Below are 21,211 nucleotides of genomic sequence, written 5' to 3' on the forward strand. Positions count from 1 at the left end.
TGAAGAACTACGTGTTCCCACAATTCTCTGAGCTTTTATATTAAAAATGTTCTCAGACGAAGGGCTGTTTCCCATAACATTATCAGCAATTGTAATGATAACAGTAGGCTGGAAGATTCTGGATTATTAATATGAAAGACTGTAAACATACGAGGTGGTATTCAACTAAGCTTTACTCAGAGTAGACCCATTGAAATGAAGAGACCTATTCCATACTTTAAATGAGAGTTGAATACCAGCCAAGCGGTAATAGCATTTAGGTCATCCAGGGATAATTTCTTGAAATGGTTGAAATAAAAAGTGGAAGCACTAGTTTGTACAAGGGGAGAGTTCAGATGCCTGTGAGTATGCTCAGAAAGGCCTTCACTCCGCAAGGCTATGAATGGTGTTCCTACTATAAGATCGGCTTAGAAATATTAATCCCCTGTGATCGCTATTAAATAGAAATTTTCTAGATTTTGGTAGAGAAAGCACTTCCACAAAACATTTGTTAGTACAGATCTAGATATGCATTGTTAGGCCAATTCAATATTATTTTGGAGTCATAAAGCAGTTGCTTTAGCTACAGTTCATATTTCTTTATGACCTATTCAACTACTACATTACTATCAACTGAGCTTGAGGCTGGATGGATGGTACAACTTGGTGATAAAGGACATCAACAACAAAAAAGTAAACATTTTAGTTTATTCTGGAGTATCTTCCATGTGACCAATGCAAATGTTGTTAGCAAGTGACATACACGCAGGTAAGAAAAACAAAAATGGGCACATGATGCAAACTACCCTTATTTCTTCAAAATAAACAGGCACAGGCAAGTCACATATGTTTTTACTTATATTCCGCAGGACATGGAAATCACACAGAAATCAGAGACAGGTATCAAGTTAATTAAGGATAATTAAGCAAGATGATTAAGAGTTGCACAATTATGTGGATTCTGATTAAAATACCTCTACTATTTCATTTAGACTTAAGAAATTTACACAGGCAGTGGAAAATCAAAGACAGGGCCCACATTCAACTAACTAATCTAACCAGTGGAAACCCATGCAAGGACTTCTGCAAGCACAATGGGCCTCCCCACCCCAATTTGCATTGCCCCTCCGAAATAGCGAGAGGTGGGGGGAGGAGAGAGTAGATCATTACTTCAGACAAGCTATGTGGAATGCCTTCCTGGATATTTTTCTCCACTCTTGCTCCTTTTACAAAATTTCAGGTAGGCCAGCCAATGGGTTGTCTCCAATGCTGCACGTGGAGTTTTACTCCTACAACAGGATTTCCCTTTTGTGAATCCTTAAAATTTGCTCTGCAGGGTCCACCAACCCCATGGAGCAAATTTTGAGGGTGCACAGGGGCTGCAAGGGACAGCACAGGGGAAAGTTCCATTGTGTGAGTGGAAATCTGTTGCCGATCAGCAGCATTTAGTACAGCCCAATATATTTTATCACCAAGTCATCATAGGACAGGAGCTTTGATCCAGAGATCCCACTTTGCAAGCAGAAGACACTTTCACACAGTTTTTTTTGGGGGGGCGGGGTGGAGAAGAGAACTGGTCTGAATTGTTCTGTTAACATTTTGAATCAAGTTTGAAGGCTTGCTGATTGTGGGGCTGGAACTGGCCATGCTACCTAGTGGAATCTTTAGAGCCATGGAAATACCATAATTTTTCCGCGTATAACACGACCCCATGTATAAGACGACCCCTATTTTTGGGAACTCCAAACTGAGGAAATGGGAGATTGCCCAGAGTTGTTGAGTTTTTTTGGGCCTGACCACCACTGCCAATTGCACGCATCAACAAAGCCAACAATCGTCTGTCCCCCAGTTGCATACCCAATTGCCGCAGCAGCCAATTGCCAGCAGACCTTGCTGCAGTCAACAATTGCACATCCAACATCTGAATTATCTGTCTATTAGACGACCCCCATATTTAAGCTTTTTTTATAAAATAAAAACAACTCGTCTTATACACGGAAAAATACGGTGTTTTAAATTGAAAAAATATACATATGCCTTAAGTCTCATTTTCATACCAAAAGCTTACTATGACTTGGGGGGGGGGGGGGAGAAAATATAAAAATTATACCTACGAAACTGATGGAAAGCGGGTCCTTGCATTAGAAAATTCTAAATGAAGGCAAAAAAATGGAAGGAATTTGCATAGACACAACCTCTGCTAATTTTTTTAGCAAAAGAAGTCCAAACAACTCATAGAAAACCCAGACAAGCCTTAAACATTAGTGTCCTTGTATCATACTGATAACATAAATCAGTGGTCTTATTCTTAAGAAACGTTATGATAATATCAGTTAATTGATGAACATTATGATATAAAAGAGACCTCTGAATTTTTAGCACTTAAAAACAGTTACGTAAAAGGCAGAGTTAAAAAGTGCATTGCTGAAGCAACCTATTTTGGCTTTCTGGGAAAGAGTAGGATGGAATTTGAAAGTTGTTCTCAGATGTGAAGTTGTCTTGATGTGAAGATTCAGATGCATTTTTGGTTCTCTTTCCCAAAGCAGTCTGTTCCATTATAGCTTCTCAATACGTTGATTACTCCATCATGTAGAAACGGTACATAAGGGCCACAATAATTGCTGCTATAGCTGGAATCACCCAATTGGACCATGTGCTAGAAGAAACAAAAAGTTACTTTGATACATTCTGATATATCAGAATGCAGACAAACCAAAAACTTAAGACTAGAATGGCAATGCTTTAAAGAATACATGGTCAAATATTGTTCCATAAAGAATATGTTGATATGTTTAGATTAAAGGAGTAAAGTGGAAAGAACAACATTATCTAGGAATGTTATAAAGAGATAAAAATCCAAAATCTAAAGGAGTGCAATGATTATATTGAACCTAAACAATACGGAAGTCGTGGTGTGGTGGAGGGAAGTCGAGGGGTGTGGTGGTGAGAAGGAATTGGAGGTGGGAAGGATTTATGTTTGTGTAAATAATAACGTATTTTTGTGTGTTTTCGTTTTGGTAGGATGTACGGTGTTTTTTGCTCTTTCTTTTTGTATTAAAAAACTCAATAAATAAATAAAATAGAATAGGATAAAGTTACTTTGATACAAATATCCATTAGCTTTTATATGATGGACTTCAGAAAAACTGAACTTTTGTTTAAGGCTTTATCCTAGATCTGACAGCAGCAGATCATAAAAACTTTGAAGTGAAATACAATGGATTATATAGTTGAGCCAACTAAGTAAAGGTTGTATATGATTTTTGGCAAACTACAATGAAGATTTAGTCACATTGAGCTAAGATAGAGATGAGGAATTTGTGGCCCTCCAGTTGTTGCTGGATTCCTAACTCCCATCAGCACCAGCCAATATGGTCAATTTATCAAGGATGTTGGCAGCTGGAGGCCACAGGTTTCCTCATATTCATGACCTGGACAAAGGAATATTTTTTTCCGAACTACTGGTGGAAATGCAAGCAAATATATAGCTGGATTGAAGACTTTAGGACAAAAGCCTGAGACCAAAATGAACTTTTTATCCAGAAGGTCGACTGAATTAGTTAGCTACACAAGTTTTTTAAAAACGTTTGTTAGGAAATGTAATCCTAAAGTAAGAGTGGAAAAAGCAAATATAATGTAAACATTTTCAAAATATGTGGCCTTCCAAATGCAACCTAAGATTCCCAAGACCCAAGCACTGGAAAGTTTCTATGAGTCTGTTAGAGACAGTGGGCTTGAAGCAGTGAGGCAGGCACCAGAAGGCAAGCTATACATTTTATATAAACAAATAAATATGTGCCAGATGCAGAGTTAGGGTGCTCTTTCAATAAACACAATGTGGCCTAGTCCTGTTAAATAAACAATTACACACATGCAAGCATTAGACTTCAAATATGACCCCATTTCCAATTGTCTTCAGATTTTAATGTATATATTAATGTTTTCTAATGATTTTTTCTGTTTTTAGCTATTCTTGTTTTTATCTTAAGCCAAAAAAGCAGGGTAATAAAAATAATAAAAATAATAATAGCATCATGAAAATGTAACAAAATTACTTAGTAAAGGTGAAAGCCAACACGGAGCGAGCAAACCTCCGCTTGCATAACATGGCCTCTCTTTCCTCACCCCCTTGCTCCTCAAAATCTTGTCAGGAGGGTTGGGTGACACCACCTCCAAGCAGATTTTGCGGGTGCATGAGAAACGGGGGGGGGGGGGGGAGAGAGAGAGAGAAACCAGAATTCCACTGAGTGAGTGAATTTATTTTTCACAAGCAGTGAACGTCACCAGATGTCAACCTATCTGAATACCCAGTGCTTTTTTTTCAGGGGGAACTCAAGGGTACACAGTACCGGCACCTCTTTTTGTTTTTTGTTAAAAAGTGTGACATCTACTGTAACAATTCCATGGTGTGTACAGGCACATATTTTCCTAGAAAAAAAGCACTGTGAATACCATTTTTAAAAAGAAAACCAGTATTGGCTTGTTAAATGAAGGCCATACCTGGAATTAGAATCAAGAGTGGTAATGTAAGGTTCCTGAAAAACAAAGCATTACATTAGTTAGACTTAACTGGTCTGTCCTGCCCATCCTTCTTGTCACAAAGCTAACTCATGCCAATTACTGACATGGAGTGTTCACCTCCATGTCAGTAATTGGCATGAGTTTCCTCAGATTTCCTCTGATATGGTGTAACCTTTCACATCTAACCTTTCATCATGATCATTAGCCCTCTGTGCTCACTTGCTGCTACGGCAGTATATGCTACATTCCCTGAATTTTGGAAATGACTTGAGGAGAAGAGTTTGGATTTGATACCCCGCTTTATCACTCCCCCAAGGAGTCTCAAAGCAGCTCACAATCTCCTTTCCCTTCCTCCCTCACAACAAACACTCGGTGAGGTGAGTGGGGCTGAGAGACTTCAGAGAAGTGTGACTAGCCCAAGGTCACCCAGCAGCTGCATGTGGAGGAGTGGAGACGCGAACCTGGTTCCCCAGATTACGAGTCTATCGCTCTTAACCACTATACCACACTGGCTTCTTGTTCCCATGCAAAAAAACCACCATGTTTTGGTTTAAAAGTCAACACCTAAAATACAGCAGCTAGACAATAAATGGCTGGGCTCATTGCAACATCTTACAACCCGCAAGGACAGTTTTCAGCCTTGGGAATATATCAGTGTGTCCCTCGCTTAAATCTTGCCACATAATTTATCCACAATTAAACTTCATACAATTAACCTTCTAGATCCTTTCTGTTATTCTTGCAGCATTTGTGGAAGATAAGCTAATTGTAATCTCCATGTTCAGAGACAGAAATGCTTATGGAAAACACATGCTGCACAAATGGGAGGGAATTAATCATCACCATCATCCCCAGTTTCTTAGCGTCTCTTGAGTATTTGACTGCCAGCACTCAGGGGGAAAATGATGGACTTGGTGGCTCTTCAAGCCTGGTCCAGGAGGGCAGTTCTTAACAGTTTCTGCGATGCAGAAAGATTTGGAGAGAGACTTTCCACTCAGCTCACATTTGATCTGCTTATCTGTCAAGGCCTGACAAAGTTCCCTGATAGCAGAACAGAACTGCTAAAAAATCTTCAGACGTAAACCATATCAGCATTCTCTGGATCATCACCTTTCACGGACCATAGGAAGCTCCCTTATTATATACAGTCAAAATCATGGTCTACCTAACTCAGTTTTAACCAAACTGACTAGCAGGGTTTCTCCATGATTTCAGATTCCAGTCCTCATGATTCTGAATAAAGGGGCTGATATAATAGTGAGATAGGAGACTGCCGTGTACCACGTCAGGGTTTCAAGGCAGGGGACATTCCCTGGAGAGCCACTGCCATTCAATGTGGACAATACTGGGTTAGATAGCATCTCCTTTTTTCCCCCAGTGTGCACAACACAGCACTTGAGTCTCATGGATCAGACCTGTACTTTTGAAGAATGTCTGCTGTTGTTCAGTATTGCTAAGCATTAGAATACTTTGCAATATTGAACAGTATTATTTTCATATCTGAAAAAGCTGACTCAAACTCCTTTTTCAGTACTAAAAGCTGGACCAGATGTGCCTTTCTGTGCACAGAAGGGGTTATATTAAAAGCATCAGTAAGGGAAGGGTGTTCCATCTGCACAATTGTTTATCCTTGTGCGGCAAAAAAGTTCTTCTCCTCTCCTTCCCCCACATGCCCCCTAAATCTGCCCTGAGGGTTTGTCCAACCCTTCGAAGTAGAATTGTGGGTGGCAGGGGCATGGAGGAGGGAAAGCCCTGAGTTATTTAGTTGAATACCACCCAAGGTGCCTTCTTGTTCATGGAAGGATTGCTGTATGCCTCATGCTATAATGGTGCTTGAGGAGAGTGAAGTCAGATGTTCTGCCACTTCCACTTGTGCAAAGACCTCTACTAGTGCATAGCCTTTTGCACAATCAGAAACATGAGAATGGCTGCAGAACCTTCTTAGCACACACTGTGTGAAGCCTTACATCAGCTGGTTCTAGGCCACTTAGCATGCTTAAGATTTTGTAGACCTGTTCCCCATAAACATAAGACCACCCTCGCATAAAGTCCAGTCTCATATTTCCCACTATGGCACAGTAGATGCTGCTGGGAACCCCACAAGTAGGACACAAGAGCAACAGCACCCTGCTTGCTGTTCTTCCCAAGCTGATACAGGAAGGAGCAACAGATGTTTAACATTAGTTAAAGTCCCTGCCAGCACTGCATGTAACACAAATCACTGCTGCCAAACATTAACATGGTGGGATGGCTTTAAAGTGGAATTCTTACCGTTGGTTTCTGAACTTTTTTCCAGTCATCCTGCAACACAAAAACAGTGATAAGCAACACAATGTAGAATGCCCCAAAATACCAAAAGTTATTTATACATGTAAAACTAGTACAGTAAATTTCACCCTGTTGATTAGTGAATATATGGATACACATACATTCTAAAAGCATTTCGCAACCTATCTTCTTTGTAGTATTTGCTGATAATTTTCAACATGCTTCCTTATCCAATTTTATTCTACCAAACTTATTTTGAGTTTGCCTCCAGAAAAGTTGCTCCACATTATCTCCACATGAGATAAACATTACTGTAGCTTGATTAAATGCTCCCTGGTATCACACAAGCTACTTTCAAGTCCTCCAGCATAACAGATCTTTTAGCATAACAGAGCAGTTAAGTGTGGGTGGAAGACTTTTAAAAAAGCAAAGGAAACAAAATTATTAAAAATAAATCTTGCAGCAATGTTTTGATGCCAAGATCAGTTTTCTACAAAGCTTCTAATGCCTTTTAGACACAGGGGTGTTATGAAACAGGAGGAACTGTTTGGCTCTTTTGAAAAAGTGGACTTTGTAACTTCATCATGATTCCAGTACTAAAGTCATGAAGCTACTTTTGCATGGAACACAGCAAGTATCAGTGCACTTTGAACACTCATTACAGTAATTTATCACATGCTAAATAGAAGCAAATTTCTTCATGTACCAGCTCCAGAAATATCAAACGCACCAGTCTAAACTTTAGTCTGGTAACTGCATGAAGGGGCTTGATTTAGACACGTAACCTCAAAACCCTATACTGCTGTGTATCCTACTAAATATGATGAAAGGAAAGAAGGCAGGAAGTGCCATGCAGACATACCTGGCAGAAATAGCTTGGCAACACTACTAATTCTCTGCACAAAACACATAAATGATCCCGATCATTTACTAGGTCCTCTGTTAAGTGTCAGAGGACTTGGGTAGAGTTTGTCCTTTACCCAACCAAAAGAGATAGCACCTTTGTGCGTGCATGCATGCATATGCATATACACACACGCTGGCAAGTTCTCTGATGTGCAGAGAATTTTGGAAACTGAAGACTGTTTCAGTTAGTGCTAGAATTTAATTAACAGTCATCAGGATAAGTCCCGTGGTTAGCTACGGAACTGCATTGGTGGGATCTTAGCAAAGAGTAATTGGTTCAGATATAACATTAAGTGTTGCTGAAGGGCATACATTTGTTGCCCTGGACTCAAATGTCTTGCAGTGCAGCAAATGTGTGTTCAGATCAGTCTCTTCTAAATCACAAGCTTGGTTTTAAACTTCTACTGCCACTGCCAATTTATTACTGTTTTATTTATTTATTTATTTATTTATTTTGCTTCTTAACTGTTATTTATTTCTCACTTTCCCAATCCATCCTGAACACAGGACCAACTATTTTAAAACAAAAAACTTAAAACCTAAAAAATAGCTTAGAACTTGCAGAGAAGCACTAATAAACTGTACACTGAAAAAAGTCATCAACTGATGGGAGGAGGTACTGATAACCTGCTTTACTGCACAAACATTTTTAATTCCAAATTACAAAGTTACAACTTGACACAGAACACTGCATCACAGCATCCAATTTGATATGTTCATTAAGATTTCAAAAATATGGAGAAATATACAGGTAAAAGAAAGCACACTTTCTATGCATGGAAAGTGCACTTACTGGATGAAGTTCTCCTATAATGAATGTATCCGACAATGTTCTGGCATCTGTGGAATGGCCAACATCTTCAAAACTTTCTGTAGCATCTCCTCCCGCTTGTTCCCTTAGAACCTCTTCACCACCTGGGTGCTGTAAGAAAACAACATATGAATAAGTATCCATGAACTTTACAAATAGTTTTTTAAAGCTTTCTGTCCCAATAGGTATCAGTACATCATAAAGCTGTCAATTTCACAAATGGAACTGCGGCAGATTGCATGCTCAACAAGGAATCTTGTAGTACCTTAAAAACTAACAAATGTATTATGGCATGAGTTTTCATGCATTGTCCACTTCATTAGATGCACAAAATGTTGACCTGAGCTGCTGAAAGTACACTTCTAAGCCAAACTGGCTGCCAATCACTATCAATGAATGACCCTAAATTCTAATATTAGATGCATAACAAGTGTGCATATGGTTCTTGCTTTTTGGAAAAGTTGAGCACACAGAAGAACACTATTTTGCCCAGCAACTACCATCAGTATTGTAGATATTGTAGACACAAAGATATTGTAGACACAAGGAAAATACCACTAGAATATATCTGTGCTTGTGATTAAAACAAAGTTCAATCATCCAGCTTTATACTGTCCTTCATAAAAATGTATTTTTAATTGTTGGCTGGTTTATGTCTTACAACTGCAATATTTGCGGCAGCTTCTGATCAAGTCCTCCAAAGATGTGTCTTGTTCCTTTGAAACACAGGTTGGGACTGGCTACCTTGAAGCCTCACTTTTGCCCATATCAGTCTAATGGCACTTTAAGAAGAGTTTCCACAGCCCTACTGCCAGCAGCATGCTTGTCAGTAAAGCCAAACCAATTAGGCTTGCAAGCCACCATATTTGTGTAACTCCATTCCAGTTGGGAATAGGCAGGCCCCAACTGTGCAGGTGCTTCTGTGGGCAGTAAAACTGTTTTGTAACTGCATTTTCACAATCTGAAGAATTTAAAAAATCTTGCTGCAGTTTCTGTAGTGCCCCCCTGTCATTTTATGGTTTTATCAGGCTGTTATGTTTTAAATGTCTTAAAATTAACTTACCTAGTGATGATTGTTGTTGATTGATTGTGCTGTGGTTGTGAATGTTTTGTGTGTGTTTGTGTGTGTGTGTGTGTGTGTGTGTACACACACACACACACACACACACACACAAAGAGCCATGTGTAGGACAAAGCTTTCCTAAAAGGCAGGGTTTAAAAAACACACCATTAAATAAATATGAACTCTCTTTCTCTCCGGCACTCCCACTGTGAAGTTTGACCTAGCCTCCCCCACTGGCAGTGGGCCCTCTGCCAGTGCAGAAGTCCAATCTGCCTGTGTTTAACTCATTCTTATTGCATAAAAGGGGATGAGTGAAGTTCTTAATCCACGTTATATGATCCTGTAAATGCTGCTCCACCTAAGTACTATAACATTCATTATATAAAAATAAAGATGTTTTTAACCCTGAGAGCACTTCATACGAGTCAGGCATTTGAAGCACTTGTTTAGCCAAGATCTTATTCCAGAATTAATTTCACACATAACCAACACTGCAGCTCTTAAATCAAAGAGCAGTTGAAAACACTAACAAAACAAAACCACATTTCCTAGTCTTGTCATTTCAGGACTTTGAGAGAAATGGGAAGGAAAGCATATATGCAAGGCAGTATGTAGGCAAGTATGTAGGCACATATGTAGGCAACTTTCTCAATTTCCCCATATCAAACCATTCAAAAGAAAACACTCCTGTCTAGAGATGCCTTGGCAACATTCTAAAAACACACGCGTAGGTATTATTTGTTGCCTAAAAGTGATAAACTTCTAAAAGTTTCCAAGTTTCTTTGTGTAAAAAAAATAATTGGGTGAAGAAAGTGCACAGTGCTTATGCACAGTGACTAAGCAAAATGGGGCAAAAAGTTACACAAGTGTGTAGAGCAAAGATTACATGTGGCCGTCAATCCCCAAAAGGTTAAGGAAGTGCATGCTGGAGAGAGATTATGCAAGTCAAAGCGAACGTGCAAATATGAATGACAAAATCCTGCCCTTGAATCAGTACTGATAACTATCCAAGCAAAGGAGTAGAGCAAAGGTCTTGAACGACGCTGAAGCTGATTGATGTGAGATTTACAGAGCATTCAGCAAACTGAATCCAGAAAACAGGTTGAACAACAAATCGTAATTTACACAACTCTTCAGAGATGATGAGGCCAAACTCCTATTAGCACATCTATACTGAAAAAAAGGTGAATAGCTGCAATGAAATGTCATTTCATGAAGTGATCCATTTTTTAATGGAGCAGGAACTGAAGAGAGAAAGCTTCCTGTTCTGAATTGTAAGGCACAGAGCAATATTAAAAATACTGAAAAGGAGAAATATGGTCAGATTTAAAACAGTTTTCCCTTTGACAGCACAAGACGCATTCACCTGGGTAATCTTTAGGTCAGTCCACAAGTAAAGATGCAAAAATATACTGTGTTGTCAAATGCTACTGGCTGGCCACTGTAAGAACAGAATGCCGGAATCTGTGGCCCATGGGCCTGATCCAGTGGCCTCTTTATATGTTCTTCTGAACTGAGAGAAGATCTCAAAGTCACAAACCAAGACCCCAACATTCTTTAGTACAAAGAACTGTACTAAGGTTTGGACCTGTGTCTCCTTAGATGATTTGTACTGATAAAGATTATGTATATTGTAGATAACCTGCGGAATAGCTACATATTTTCCATGGAGAAAAAGCAGTGAAGTAAAAGCAAAAACACCCCACCAGACTCTTGTATGTGTAAATCTTTCCAGGTGTAGAAACGATGTTTTGGTTTCTTATCTCTTCAAAATATTCACATACCTGCTGCACCTTGGAATTCAAAGTATTCACTAGAAACACATGGAAAGATAAGAAACTTATTTCTGTTTGGATGATAAATGGCTTCTTTCAGCAATTAACACAAATGTGAGCTCTGTTCACTTCATTCCACACTAGACAATAGCACCACTGGAAGCAACAGTGGAAAAAGCAGGTGAAGGAAATAGCAGCACAAAGACACTCCCTTGACACACAAATAACACGTTCTCAAAAATATCACCACTCTACACATTTTAAACCCAAGCAGAAGCAGCCTCTAGGGCACAGGTAGCCAACTTGGTGCCCTCCAGCAGTTGTGGATTACAACTCCCTTTGGGCCCAGCCAGCATGGTCAATCATCAGGGATGAAGGGGGTTGTAGGCAACCTTTTGAAGGCCACAGGTTAGCCATCCTAATTCTTGTGGTTGCCTAATACAGATTATTCAAAAAGCAGCTGTGTATGTGGGATAATTCACAAATAAAAGATTGTAAAATATCTTAAGCACAGTGATACCTTGGTTCTCAAACAGCTTAGTTGTCGAACAAATAGGCTCCTGAACACTGCAAACTGGGAAGTAAGTGTTCTGGGAAGCTGAACATCCGACGCGGCTTCCGCTTGAGTGCAGTAAGCTCCTGCGGCCAATCAGAAGCTGCACCTTGGTTTTTTAACAGTTTCGGGAGTCGAACGGACTCCCAGAATGGATTAAGTTCAAGAACCAAGGTACCACTGTATACAACTAAAATATCAAGGGTGTAAGTGTAACAAATAAACGAGTGACTTTCGCAAAGTCTTATTACTACACAAACAGTTTTTCCTTCTCTTTCTTTTTTCAAAGCATACTAGATACTCTTCTCCCAAAACATACAAACTACCTTTTAACGCATTAAACTTGTGAGGAGAGGGAAAAGTCTGATACATAGCTCTTAAAATCCTGGCTGCATACTACACACAAGTACCTTTTATGAGAGCCACAAGTGCAAAAAAATGCAATGATGGTGCACAAGTCTGCAAGCCAGCAGTCATACTTTAAAACACTGCTGTAGCAGTTGTTTTTAGATGTTAGATCTTAGCCTACAAGTTCATATGTCAGAGCAGTGAGAAATCACAGTTCCCTGCTCCTGTTACCCAAAAGCAGAATAGTTCCCCAAAAGCTGAAGTTTTTCCATCAGCATCATAGACACCAGTTGACTTTCACAGGCTTTAATGACAACCTAATTTTTTTTTATTTGTTTTCTGTGTAAAATTTTCTAAGTTTATCCAAGAGTGCTAATGTACATCCAATGGGTTTACACTTCCCACAAGAATTGGGAGTGGTCTTGTAAGTCATACCCAGGTCAAAGACCAAATTTGTAAAGTGGGACCGCAGTAAAGTGGGTACCTTAAATAAATTTTAAAAAGACACATTAATAGGAGGAACCATGAAGCACTTGCACAGTTTGCAAGTCTTGACTGCAGCCTGCACGGACTTCTAGAGTTGTTTGAGTATGAACTGAGAGCTGCCTTTCAAATGTAGCAACCAGCCGTGTGACATCAGGGTAATTTCAGTTTCATATAAACTTTGCTCAAGTTGAACCTGCCTGTCTCAGCTTGTTCACTTTCTTTGTGAAATATAAATATGTTCCTTACATCACAAATGAAGATCTTATGTTGCTGAAATACAGTGTAATGGGCTGTCTGAATCAGGTGGAGGATTGGCCAAGGACCCAGGAAAAGGCTCCAGCGGGATGTGGAAGCCTCTGCCAGATGCCGAAGAATCTGCTAGTGAGGAGTGGCGGGGGGGGGGGGTGGCAGCTTCCTCAATCTTCTCACGTCTTCGTCCCCAAGCTGTGAATTCTGCCTCCCTCTCTGTCCCTGCCTCCTTTTCCTAGCTTGACAGAGCCTCTCTGTGGTGCACTCACTCCAGAGCTGTCAGATACTGGGAGTGGCTCTATCTGCCCAGAGGGGGATGTTTCACGATTCCTGACCACCTCTCAGGAGGCAGAGGCAGCTTCCCCATCACCTAAGTAAAGGAGCAATCAAAAGAGAAGGGAACAAAGGGTTCCACCTACCAGGCATAGATAAAGACTGCAGAAACACAGCCTTCAGAGGAGTCCACCCCATTCCTATATACAGGATAGCAAAGGGGTGCAACAGTGACAGTGGTGGATCCACTTCCAAAGCTTTGCCAGTAACAGCACCACCTCAGGTTAAGTACTTAATTTGTTCCGGAGGTCCGTACTTAACCTGAAACTGTTCTTAGCACCACTTTAGTTAATGGGCCCTCCTGCTGCTGCCAAGCCGCCGGATCACGATTTCTGATCTTAACCTGAAACAAAGTTATTAACCTGAGGTAATATTTCTGGGTTAGTGGAGTCTGTAACCTGAAGTGTATGTTACCTGAAGCATATGTAACCTGAGGTACCACTGTAGCTCTATTTAGGATTAACCATGTGTATTGCCTGAAGTGCCTTAAGGCAGCAATTTGCATATGTATTGCAGTAATCTAAGCAAGGCTTGCAAAGCACCCGAGCCACATTTCTGGGAGAGACTCACCCATACGGGCTTGGGTGCACAGAGACTCCACGCTGCCCACACGGTCCGCCCGCTGCCTCCCCCCCCCCCCGCCCAGCTGTAGGGCAACTGAGTGGGAGGAGGCAGGCAGACTCCGGAGGCCCTGCAATGCACCCTGCCCCTATGGGTGACTTGCCCCGACCCTGGGCACGCCACCTCAGGCGCCTGAGCGGCTTCCTCTGCAGCTGCACAGATCTAAAGCATTCTGTTAGATGCCATCATTAAAAATGAATTCTGCATGCAAGCTGAAATAAAAATGCTTGCTCCAATGGTTTTCAAAGTTCATACTATCAAGAAGCTTTGTGTTCCATATTGATTAGTCTGGAAGTCTACTTTAGCGTGGGAAACTCTATACAGTCTCAGATTACACAGATCTGAAGCCTTTGCTTACCATGCCTAGTTGCTGTCCCATGCAAACTAGATGCACCCTAAAACAAAGCATTCATCTGTGGTTACACAATGCAGACCAAGATTAGTCATTTGGAACTGTTCTTTCTGAAGCAAGTTGTCTTCCAATACCTATTTTCTCAATGAAGAACCTCAAGTAAGCTTCTGGGAGAACCAGTTTTTGTAGGAACTGTTTGAGAGTGGCGTATCAGTTAAATCCAACAAAAGAAAACCAATCCCATGGCGGAATGATATTGGGGAATGGCAGAAGCTCAATGGTAGAACATCTGCTTTGCACGAAGAAGCTCCCAAATTAAATCACTGCCACTCAGTGAGGACAATCAAGACTTCAATGGACTAATGCTCAGTGTAAGGCAGCTTCCTATGTTCCCCACCCTGTAAAGGCAAAATGTAATATTTATTTTCATCAAACTCTCTATATAGAGTTATGGGATCCTAGATCTGGGTACACTTTCGGAGCCATCTAGGCCAAACCTTTGCTCAAAAGGAGGGCAACCCATCCAGTATCACCCCCCCCCCAAAGTTTGCACGTAAAACAGACCACAGTGCAAAAAAAGCACAAAGAACCTGAACATAACCATGTGCTACAGTTAGTTCAAACTCAGAAGAAAGCACTATGAGTTCTTGCAACACATGTAGCATTGAAGGGAGAAAGGCAGATTAAGACAATACCTATTAAATGCAGATTATCTGTGCCCAGCACACCCTAAATCCTGTTCATTCCCAAAAATGAGCTGGGAGGCTTGTTCTGGATGTTGCCAGTTATCAGTGACCAATTAACAATATTAAATCTACAGGTGCCTAGTGTTGGTACTGAAGTTACGCAGCAGGGTAACCAGGGGACATCCTTGGAAAAGACTTGTTAATATCACTACCGTTTAAATATAGCTAATTTAAGATGGGTTGGGGGGCTGGTCTGCCCATTTTCGTTTCTTTTTTAGGACTCTTGCTCTCCTATTATTTTATGTGCTTAGTTATGATAGAGAAAAAAGTTTATCCACATATTTAACTATAAGTTTTAATGGTGGTGGGGGCAGCTGCCAGATTTCCTTCTTCAAAAATTCAACCTTTCACTCTTCAACCCTTCTGTCAGTAGAGAGACATTAAAACAAAATGTGGTCAGTTTCAACTCAAACATAAATAGTCAAGATTAGGTTCTTGCCAAAGGGTGCTCATTTTGTAATTATTGGTAAAGGTAAAGGTAAAGGTACCCCTGCCCATACGGGCCAGTCTTGCCAGACTCTAGGGTTGTACGCTCATCTCACTCTAAAGGCCAGGAGCCAGCGCTGTCCGAAGACACTTCCGGGTCATGTGGCCAGCGTAACAAGCTGCATCTGGCGAGCCAGCGCAGCACATGGAACGCCGTTTACCTTCCCGCTGGTAAGCGGTCCCTATTTATCTACTTGCACCCGGGAGTGCTTTCGAACTGCTAGGTTGGTAGGCGCTGGGACCAAACGACGGGAGCGCACCCCGTTGCGGGGATTCGAACCGCCGACCTTCCGATCAGCAAGTCCTAGGTGCTGAGGCTTTAACCCACAGCGCCACCCGGCTTATTGATCACAGGTGTCAGAAGAGTTCCTGCTATTGCAACCTTGTAGGTGAAAGGGTGAGCAAACAAGTTTGTCCTCATTTACGGTACATTTGAGACTTGAAACAGTATTCCCCCCACTAAAACAGGAGCTCTCACATGCCTATCACATGCCTTGGGACAACTACCCAACTAGACTATCATTCCACAGCAAATTTCAGTGGTGAGCACTGAATGGACTCAAAAGGGCCCCAATGAGAAACAAGAAGGAGGTCCCAGCGTGCTTAGGGGGCAGAAGCACACCAAATAGTTTTCACCCTTCACTTTTAAAAACTATGTTAAAAAAACTAAGAATGCTAAATGGAGAATAAGCTCAGTCAGTAGTCACATAATGTTGACTTCCAGCTGTAAAATAAAATTGATAACAGCAGGTGCAAAGGAATGAATGGGGATCTTGCATTGAAGAGCCTGACATTTTGAGCATTGGGACACATTTTCAAATGTAAGAAACTGTTATGGGCACCACAAAATAACTCATTTCACTGAAGAAAAATGGGTATTGGAATCCCCTCCGCAAGACAAAATACCTACGTACCCCAAAACATAAAATACAACCCCAAACAAGGAACCCCACATTATGTAACGAAAGAGAAGTCAAAGCCCCTTGTTTTTCTTAACAATTAAAAAACTGGAAGGGGCAGTGGGCCCTGGCAGATCCATCTGTGGTGCCCATGGGTGCCATGTTGGGGACCTTTGGCCTATAATGCTCTGGAGAAGGGTAGAACTGAAACAGGCTGAGACCCTGAACAGGAGCATGCCTGTCAGAAGGTGAAGAAACAAAGCAGTATTTTGTTACAGGTCCTAATAGTTTACCTACTAGTGTAAACAATTTAAACTATAAAGGAAGTTTGCTACAGTTTTCCCAAACCTGAAAAGCTTCCTCATGTTTAGCACAAGTTATCTGCACACAATGTCTGAGGGATGCAATTATGTTTATCTGTGGCAAAAAAAATTCTTGAAACAACTTTTTTCCTTTTTTGTGATTGAAGTAAGTTTTGTGAGAATATATCTAAAAAGGAGAAAGTGTCTTCATAGCATACTATGTTCAATCAGTTTCTCAGAATAAGCTGATGAAATAAATGGCTACATAAAATCAATTTCACAGGCGAAAGAGCCACTGGTGGCTTTCATGCAATATTGAAACCAAGATATACTGTCAGAGAACAAGATCGGAAATTAGTAAAAAGTTTGCTAGAAGGTTTAAACCATTTTCTTATCAGTGCACATGGGTGTACCAAGAAATACAGTCAGCAGATGACACACAGCAGCTCAGTTATTTATAGAATTAAATTTAAATCAACAGTGACAACTGAAAGATCCTAAGCTTCCTTAAGAGCTCCCCAGTCCCCTGACTCACAGTCATTTTGGGGGCTGTAATAGTTGTATGGCATGAACATTAACATCTTCCCTAGCTACAACTATCAAGCAGGTCTCTGTCAAGGGTGGCTAACTTGTGGCCCTTCAGATGTTACTGGGCTCCAATTCCCAGCAGCTCCAACCAGCCTAGACAACAGCCAAGGATGATCAGAGCTGCTGTTCAGCAACATCTGAAGGCCCAAAAGTTGGTGACCCCTGGTGTATATCAATGCAACGGTTCTGTATGTTTGATGAATGGACCAAGGTACATAGCTGTACCTCCTTGCTATTTAAAACCCACCCAAGATGTGCAGGACTGCAGCGCTGCAGATACTCTTGACACAATCCTTCACTGCAGCCCCCAACATGAATCCTTTGCTTAACATAACTATGCTAGGAAAGTGAAAAAGCGGAGACAGCACTAGCAAACAGATTCCAAGTCAACTCCCACGTTGATGCAACATGATCTTTTACTCCTTTGGAGAAACAACCCACCCTGTGATATGGTAACATTCCACAAGTGACAACTTCTGGCTAGTCATCCAACCATACTTCTTTCTAAGAAGGCAATGCAAACCACTGGGCGGCAGCAGCAGGGCTTAATGGGATGGCAGACACATCTGCAGCCCTGACGGTTGCACCAGTCAGAGCGGATGTCGGGCCCCTTGCTGTGCCAGTTCTCAAGACTGGTGTAGTGAAGAGGCCCGGATTGGGCCCACTGCTGTCACGTGATGGCTCAAGACAGGCTCAGGATACAGCAGATCTTGTGCCCACCTCCCTCTGCCCCCACAATACCCTGAAGGGTTCTACTGGCTAAAAGATCCAAAACCACTGGGGTTCCCCCAAATCTGTGCAAAATTCATATGTGCTCAGGAGTGTAGCTCACTTTCTCTCTCCCATTATTTCTAGTGGGAAGGAAAATATAGGAAAAGTTGGGGGGAAATGTTAACAGCCCGGAAACAGAAGGACAAATGCATTGTCTGCATTTGGATGCTCCCCACCTTAGGGGAGCAGGAGCATTATGGATTTCAGAAATAGCACTGTACAGATACACAAGTTCTAAATACAGCATCTTAGAATATACAATAGTTCAGCTCCTTGATGAATAAAGGAGAAAGTGAGGTGAACGTGGGCTGTTTTAATCAGCTAATTAGTACAAAGATGACATTGCTCAACCCTTTATACTTGAACAACTGATGGATGAACCGTGTCATATTGCTTGCAAGAAGTGGGCTGTAAGCATCTGGTTACAACAGTGTCATTGCAAAGCTTGCCATAATTTTTTGCAACCTTGCTTGTCCAAGCTATTCCAGTTCAATCTAGCTCATCCCACAATGATAATGTCTCTTACAAAATTGCGTTGCTATACAATAAAATATTACTTTGCAACAAACAATACAGATGGAATATGTGCTGTGTGTGCTGAACTTTCTCATCTTCAAAAGCACTACAGGATCAGAAAGTCACTTCGACGAAAAGCAAAAATAACAAAATGCCTACGAGGAAGCTCTCTGAACGGTCCCCATCTATCTATCTATCCCTCGTCTCAAAACACCCAGAGGAGGAGCTTTTCGCTGAGAGCAAGTTGCCAGCGTGCATGATCGTGCAGAACTACTCGAGCCCCCTTCGCCTCTTCTACGGGACTGAAATCGCCTGCAAGCTCAGCAGCCCCACCTTTCCAGCCCCTTATACTTGCCTCCTCCAGAAACTTTGTGAGGTCATACACACGGTGGTGCAGGATGATCCAGGTGCTTTGGCTGTGATTGTGCTTCTGGATCTCTTCGAGGGTATAATAGCAACCCCGCCACGGCTCCTTTCCAGGCTTGCTGTCGCCGCTAGCATTCACCTTCGCCATCGCCCCAACTCTTAGCTTCGCTTCTCAACCTGGCAGATACTGACCCTCGGGCGCAGCAGCGGAGGCAGATCTTTAACTGGGAACTCTGACCCAGGACAGCCTCGCCTCCTCGCGCACGCGCAGATCGAACCTTTACGCCGCCAGCTCCGTAATCACGAAGCACCGCCCACTTCTCGGCAGGAAGGCGGGGAAAGCTGCCCTAGCTGGCTGCCCATTGGGTGGGATGTGGGAATTGAGAGGCTCGTAGGTTTGTTTGTTTGTTTGTTTATGTGTTTGTCCTTTCCGCAGATTCCAAGCACTCAAGGCGGCGGCTTTCTTTTCTGATAGAAAAAGAGAGCTAGGAAAGGGGAAACCAAAGCACAACATCCACGCTGATATCGGGAAGTAGAGCACGTCACGCAATGCTGCGAATTGAAGACTAAACTGTTGCTACCTGGATTTCAGCCTTATATAACAAACAACAACAAAAATCAATAAACAAACAAAAAAACCAATAAACAATGTAACAAAAAGGAGCCCCTTAGCATCTTACAAAACGTGTTTCTTATTACTGTATTGCTTTTTTGTTTATTTTATTTCATAAAAATTATCATAGAATTTTAGAGTAAGAAGGGACCAAGAGGGTCTCTAGTTCAACTCCCTGCAATGCAGCTATCTTTTGCCCAGCAAATTGTTACAACGCTTGATTGTAAAAGCGACCCTCAAAGCGGTTTATAAAACAGATAAAACAAAATAATAATAATATCAACAAGAAACATTAACATTAAAAGAAGAATCAAACAGAATGAAAATAAGTAGATTCAAACTCTCATCAACATCAGGGCAGGCTTGCTGAAACTGAAATGCTTTTAGCAAGTGCCTAAAAGAGTACAGTGAGGAGCCTACCAGATGTCAGTAGGCAAGTGCAGCTGCTGCAACAATAAAAAAATTGATTCTTTGAAATGCAGAACCGGTATTATGTGGCACCTGTAAGAAGCGGTTGAGTTGTTATCTGCTTTGGACACCTTATGGAGTTGCAAGATATGAATTCTCTACATCACTGTTTCTCAAACAGTGAGCCAGCCAGGAACCCACCTTGGGCTACTTTCAGGTGGGCCACAGTGCCACAGACTGCCCTGACCCTAACAGTGGCATAGCCTTTTGGTTGGACTGATGCCAGTACCAGCAACACTTTACATTTATGGAAGACAATATTACTTGGCTACAAATGATCGCCAGAGAAGAACATGCTGAGTAGATGGAGACAAAGAAGGGAAGGAAGTGCTTCCCCTGAGGGGAAAGGGCCAGAAGAGATGTTGAAGGAAATTAGAAAATGAGATAAGAAGTTCATATTTATTATGAATAAACAAAGTGGGAATAGCAAGGAAAGGGATAAAAGAGGAAAGCTGTTATAGGAGAAGTGAAAAGGACCAGTGAGGAGGGATGAAAGAAACTTGCAGAGTGGGGTTTGGGGAGCAGGGAGAATAGGGTACAAATTGGAGAATGGGAGAATAAATTACCAGAAATTTGGTTTAAAAAAAAATAAAATACACCGAGAGGTATGTGGAGGTAGTAAGAGATAATATGAAAGAATCCATTTAGAGTCTCTGGATCAGCAAATTCTTCCAAATTGGAGAGTCACAATACCTCACAGCAAATGTTTGCACTTAGTCTGAAAAAAGCTGGGCTATGGAACTCCTTGCTACAAAAAAAAAAAAAGACTATGGCAAAGAATTTACCAATTTCCAAAAATGTATTAGGTATCAGTTGACAGTAGTGTAAGTAATTGCCAGCATATAATGCCAAATTTTATCTCCAACTGCCACCATATTGACTGGCTCAGTCCCAGTACCACATTTTGTAACTAGTGGGCCTCATTAATATGCAACCATCTGAAGTGGTTGAATATCCTAGGGTATTAAGCCTGAGAATCTATGTTCTTGATAGATACATATGTATTAAGTCCACTTGGGAAACAATGGTATAACTCAAACACTATTTTAAAGACTTGTTTTCCCTCAGCCATACTTAGGTTGGCTTTAGACAGTAGCACTCCTGCTGCTGAAGAGTTTGGATCTCGTATAAATTTACATCAGCTTAATTTACACCGGTTTGCTTTACACCAGCTTCTTGTACATAAGATTG

At 41.3% G+C, this 21,211-nt stretch overlaps 1 protein-coding gene across 2 annotated transcripts; it reads right to left on the reverse strand.

Moving 5' to 3' along the window:
- Positions 1 to 673: 673 nt before the first annotated feature.
- CYB5A (cytochrome b5 type A) lies at positions 674 to 19,268 on the reverse strand. 2 transcript variants are annotated; one of them, XR_014513654.1, is made up of 6 exons: positions 18,929 to 19,225; positions 8,468 to 8,596; positions 6,772 to 6,801; positions 4,480 to 4,514; positions 1,772 to 2,635; positions 674 to 1,719 (listed from the first exon to the last, which is right to left on the reverse strand). XR_014513654.1 is itself a non-coding variant. In XM_083449832.1 (5 exons), the coding sequence occupies exons 1-5, from the start codon at positions 19,085 to 19,087 to the stop codon at positions 2,557 to 2,559; spliced, it is 432 nt and encodes a 143-aa protein (XP_083305958.1). In that variant the 5' UTR covers positions 19,088 to 19,268; the 3' UTR covers positions 674 to 2,556. The 2 variants fall into 2 exon arrangements, 1 of the variants encoding a protein (XP_083305958.1); XM_083449832.1 differs by having other exon boundaries at positions 674 to 2,635; positions 18,929 to 19,268.
- Positions 19,269 to 21,211: the final 1,943 nt, after the last annotated feature.

The sequence above is a fragment of the Podarcis tiliguerta genome (assembly GCF_965153285.1).
Source record: "Podarcis tiliguerta genome assembly, chromosome: 7".
Classification (NCBI taxonomy): domain Eukaryota; kingdom Metazoa; phylum Chordata; class Lepidosauria; order Squamata; family Lacertidae; genus Podarcis; species Podarcis tiliguerta.